Source organism: Priapulus caudatus, unplaced genomic scaffold (genome assembly GCF_000485595.1).
Source record: "Priapulus caudatus unplaced genomic scaffold, Priapulus_caudatus-5.0.1 Scaffold0, whole genome shotgun sequence".
In the NCBI taxonomy this organism is placed as follows: Eukaryota; Metazoa; Priapulida; class Priapulimorpha; order Priapulimorphida; family Priapulidae; genus Priapulus; species Priapulus caudatus.
Window position 1 is genome coordinate 197,115 of NW_014577061.1, and position 5,783 is coordinate 202,897.

The 5,783-nt window shown below is 40.3% G+C and overlaps 1 protein-coding gene across 1 annotated transcript in view; it reads left to right on the forward strand.

Annotated features, from left to right (window-relative positions):
- LOC106805455 overlaps positions 1-5,783 on the forward strand; it is a 108,214-nt gene that overhangs the window by 30,790 nt on the left and 71,641 nt on the right. Inside the window, exon 7 of the mRNA XM_014807431.1 lies at positions 1,148-1,259. Coding sequence (XP_014662917.1) covers positions 1,148-1,259 — 112 coding nt within the window. The remainder of the gene's footprint in view (positions 1-1,147; positions 1,260-5,783) is intronic.

The window sequence follows — 5,783 nt, forward strand, 5'->3', positions numbered from 1 at the left end:
GCGCGCGCGCGCGTGCGCGTTTGATCCCACTCTGTAACGTAACACGCGCGATTAGGAAAACTCATTATAACACTCTCGACCTGTGGGTGCGTGCATTAGTGCGTATGATGGGCTCGTGCATGCGAGCGTGTGCGTGCGTGTATGCGCGGGCATATATAGGTATGCGTGTGTGGGCGCTCGTGATAATGGCATCAGGTGCGTTCTATTTATCTCTGTCCCAACGTTTGATAGACATCAGTTGTGGCAAGAACCCAGTGACATGATGTTAATGTATTCTCGGTAATGGTTTTGCTATCGTTGGCGTCCATCAGTAATTGTTGCGCTGATTGCTAGTGTCCATCAATCAGTATACGCAAATATTGATTATTGATTCTGCTAGTGCTCGTCTTCCTCGCAGAGTGAACAATGCCTCTAAAACCAACGAGGACATTGATTACATATTCACTGAATGCCACTGGTGAATTGTCTATATGTCAACTTTTTATGAGGGGTATATTTGTGAGAATAGAGTAGTTGCTGCACGGAGATTCTGATACAACAGCACAGAAATATATCGTTGAAGTCTTACCTGGTCGAAATGTGTTTACAGTTGTTTAGAATCCAAAATAGACGAGGGATTTGACTTGGTTGTGGTCGCAATAGGAATTGTATGCATATACATTTACATTACAATTACATACAACAATACATACAATTACATATATATACGTATATGTATGTATTTCTATGGTAGTCGCTATCAAAACTGTACGATAGGTGCTTTTGTTTGTTTACATCGAACGAAACGGCAAATTGGAAATATAATGCTAAAAAGTAATCACAAAGAGTGATAAATCCCTTATTTGTATTTCCATTGTTTATAATGCCAAATAACAGTATTCTGGTGTTAATTAAGGTGACATCGCCGCTCTACTGATGATATCAAGTGCTAATAATACATGTATTACATAATACTATCAAGAGATACTATAGATATACTACTAAGTGCTAATAATACATTATTACAGTATTATTAGCTCTTGATAATACTCGATATATAAACCCAATCGCTTAGTCCTTGTCGTAAAACGAGGCACTTGCATGATGAATCGCATGATTAGTATATCACGGCATTATCTCAACGTTTGTGGAATTTGTGTAATTACAGGAGTTTAGACCAGAATCTCTACAACAAAGCTACTGAGCTACAGGATGATGTCAGCAAAAAGCGCAATGACATCCGGCTGGCGCAGATGCACCTAGCTGCCGTACAAGCTCAGGTAGGACTGCGCTAGTTGCATTGTGTATAACATACAATCAAGAGTGTATAATATAGATTGTAATACTTGAGATTGTAATTAGATTATGATTTCGATTGTTAATAATACAGATTGTAATAATTGTAATATAAATTGTAATGATTGAAATATAGATTATATCAGGAGTAGATAATTGAGATCTCTATTATCTCTATCTCTAATCTCTATCTCTATCTCTATCTCTATCTCTATCTCTAATCTCTATTATCTACTCCTGATTATATGGCTCCTACTCCAGACCTGGGGTCGGCAGCTGGTGTGTTTTCGCTTTCATATATCAGATACGCGCCAATCGGCTCCTTATATTATCGCTAGTTTGCTAGACTGCCGTTGCGGATCGTGCGCAATATCCAGCAGTTGTGCGAGCAACTATAACCTTTTAGCCGGCTTGGTAAATTTCCTGTTTTTTCTGGTAATGAAAATTCTTGCGCGGCTGAACGATCGAGCTAAAAGTAGTGCTCTGTGTTTGTTGTAAAAACCCTAAATCTCTCGTTATCGGGCTGCGAATTCAGAACCGTCAACCCAGAGATGGTTTTGTTGCAGATTTGAATTTCGGGACATCTTTTGAAAGCCAACGGAATGAGTTATTAATTTTGTTTATATTTCTTTGCTACAATTTATAGCGGAATCGTGTTTATGAATACGTTTCAAAAATTAAATCGTGATGTCATCAGGATTTTTTTTATCGGTGAAGTTTATCTTCCACTGACTTTCCACGTGGTGAACACATTTTCCTTTATCTGCCCGCATTACATTCATTGCGAATACGCATTTATTTGCCTGTTAGACTACATGTAACGATCGAGCGATGCGTTTTATTAGCCGATTTTAGCAGTAAAAATACAAAAATTCCGCCTTTTTCTGTCGCAAGATGTCGCCATTGTTCCCACTAGCATTGACCATACCATAGATATAATTATATACCAACCAATATCGATATATATATATATATACCGATATATACCGATATATATATCTATGACCATACCAATGGTTTATTTACAGCTCTTATAGTAAAAGTGAAATTGTGTCTACAACCGACCGACCGAATCGCAAATGGTCCCGAAATTGATACGCTTAATTGTCAGAAGTCAGAAATTAATTGAAATAACATTAACGTGCTAAACCCCAAGTTCTAGTGTGTGTGTGTGTGTGTGTGTGTGTGTGTGTGTGTGTGTGTGTGTGTGTGTGTGTGTGTGTGTGGTGTTGTGTGTGTGTGTGTGTGTTGTGTGTGTGTGTGTGTGTTGTTGTGTGTGTGTGTGTGTGTGTGTGTGTGTGTGGTGTGTGTGTGTGTGTGTTGGTTTGTGTTGGTGTGTGTGTGTGTGTGTGTGTGTGGTGTGTGTGTGGTGTGGTCGGTGTGTGTTGTGTGTGTGTGTGTGGTTCGGTGTGCGCTCGAAGTGACGACATATATGCTAGTTCTTCTCAACATGAACGCTGCGGCCTTCGGCTGGTTCAAACGATAAAGGTTCTTTTAGGAATTGCCTGTTAAACGTACTACGTAATTTTCAATATACATCGATGATAGCATGTTACTACGTTAAACGCGCAAAACAATAGTGATTGCTCGTCATAGCAGTAGACTGGTAATAAATCATGCAAATGGTCCCAACGCGATTATTTAATGGCCGAGTAGCGAGGAAACTTTTCAATCATGCTCACCGACTTAATGTTTCCACGGTTGAAAATCTGCGTTGGTACATAATATTAATTGGCATGACGGGAGTTGGAGGGAGGTGAGGAAAGAGTCACTATAGCGCAAGGCGGGCGTCTGTTAATTTCTGCATCGCCTCATATCTGTACTCGCACACCCTGCAAAGACTTGCGTGATGTTCTGATGATTCTGGGACATGATCTAAGGTGTGTCGTGTATTAGTATCGTATTATATACGCACACGAACATGTGAAAATGCTCACCAAATTATGACGCATTTTTTTGGCTTGCACTTCGTGATATTTTACTGCTGTAAAATTGGGCGCTGTGATTCGATGTAAAATGGTGATGGTCGCGAGGAAGGCGCAGCCAGCATGAAAACTATTAGTGTTCTATAGACTGCAAACATTGAGTTTTCAAGTCACACCTCGGCTAGTTACCCATGCAATGCGTTAATCTCAGCAATCGTATTTTCCTAATTTTTAGGTTATAATTAATGCGTTTCTCCACCGGAATTTATAATGTATCTAAGCAATGTAGTTTCCTATTTAAGCATTTTGTGCATAACCGTATATTGATCAGATAGACTTAATACAACCCTGCGGCAATGTTTACATCGGCAACTGCGTCCCGCGTTTTCTAAGCGGAGTAATATTGACACAGCGGCTCCGTGTGACTCGGCTTCTCTTTGTATATATCTGTGCGTCGTTAACGCATAAAAAAATAAGCCGATATTTATGTAATTGTAAGAAAGAAATTGAGTTGAAGTCACTGATTATTATTTCTTAATATTAGTTTATAGTGCTTTTTTTAAAGTGTTCTTTCGTTGTTTTACGAAACTGCTATCATAGACCAGACTAGATGCTGTTGCTGTACAGCCTGCAAACGCTTAAGTAAATTTTGAACGAACGGTCACAACGGTTTTTTTAAATATTTTGCGAACTATATTCATCAATTCACAAGGCTTACAAGTTTGTGCTGAAAGTCGCATTTCTGGTACATGTTCATGTGGTAATCAAGCAATGGTAGTGTATATACGAACATTTATTACAGCTCTTCATCGAGGGCCAGCAGTTGGGGCAAGCGCCTATTAACCGGTTATAAGCAGTTATAGGCTCTCTGTTGCACTTTTTTCTTTTTAGAGTATGATCGTGCATCGCGCTAATCCTAGTTTTGCTGTTGCCTCGTATTCTATGCAGAGAATTTCCCTGTCAGTGTGAGTGTTCCGCGTCCCGTGGGGCTGCTCTCGGCATGCACCATCCTACGCAAACGAAACCGGCGTATAAACATTCACTCTGTGTAAATAAATTAGGTACATATCAATTAGGCATACGCGCACGTATGTCACTGAAAGCAGAGAGATGGTACTGACAAGACAAGTCAACCTGAAATACATTGGCGTCGCGTATTCTATTAGTCAATATAACAATCTGCATCGTTTACCTCAGAGGTTACCAGCTATGATTGTCGTCTCTTTACGTTTAGTCTCTTACGTCTCTTACGTTTACGTCTCTTTACGTTTACGTCTCTTACGTTTACGTCTCTTACGTTACGTACTCTTTAGTCTCTTACGTTTAGTCTCTTACGTCGTCTCTTTACGTTTCCGCATGAAGTGTATATTAACCGACGAATCTACCCCCAAGAATCTAGGTCAGAGAGCCTAAAGCCGTAGGCCCATGGCTTCATACTTTCTGATACGATGTCACATTAGCGCCATCTGTAGACGACGAAACGAAGTTAACGAACTACAAAGAACACTCATATGTATGAGTGCAATTAACCACCTCCACGCGGCATTTGTTACGCGTTACTTTTATAAATTATTTTAACCAATGTTTTTATTAGAAATATTCAGTTTAGGGTTAGGGTTATTCATTAATAATTTATTTTGCATTTTTTTTTTTTTTTTAGCGCTCACGCTGTTACTTCACTCACGCACTTACTCTTTCACCTTCTTTCCGAGTCCCTCCCTGAAACTGTTGTTTGGGAGGGAGGCGTAAAATTCCGGCAAAGACTATGTGAGCTGTACACCATGTCTCAACAGCAAGGCCTTGGATGTTTCTAGAAAGCGAAGTTCTTGCAAAGCCGAATGACATCGGCTTGGTATTTTCAGCTGCCAGACTGCTGCCTGTTGCCCACTGCCTGAGATATGACATGTGTCTTGGCATGCCACATCACCGCTGCGTGTCTAAGATCCACCGCCAAGTGCAAAAGGAAATGTCTGACACTTTGTAGAGTTAACCGCGGCAATTTTACTAAGCCATGGGTTCTATTAGAACACTAGCATTAGCTAACATTCTAATCTAACATCTTCTAATCTAGCTAACATCTCTCTGTCATAAAATACCGACCGCGTAATTTTCAAATAAGGCCATGAATCTAAACATCATCGTTAGCTAATGTCGTCATGGATTTAGAGTCAACATACACATTGTGTACGTAGTTTTTGCTCCCGACTTAAATTACCGATTTGTGTGTACGGAGAAAACTGACTGCGACTATTGCATATTGTGCTGGTGCAGCTGGCTGGTTAGTAGACCTAGTCTGTAACCAGCACTTACTGTCTCGTGACGTCCGCAAACTGATTGTGTTACTATTCTAGTGTTTGCTCATCGCACAGAAAGCGTGTTGAGTGCGCCGTGCGTGCCCTCTGATTCTCTTACGCCCCTCCCTTTGCCCCTCTCTACCTCTCGGCCCTTCCTCCTCCTTTAATTCCTTCCACCCATTCCCGTCCTCTCCCTCTCCTTTTCTTTCTCTTACTTAATCTTCTTGCATATATAGTATCAAGAGCTAATTATAATTATATAGCAATTATTAGCTCTTCATGGTATATA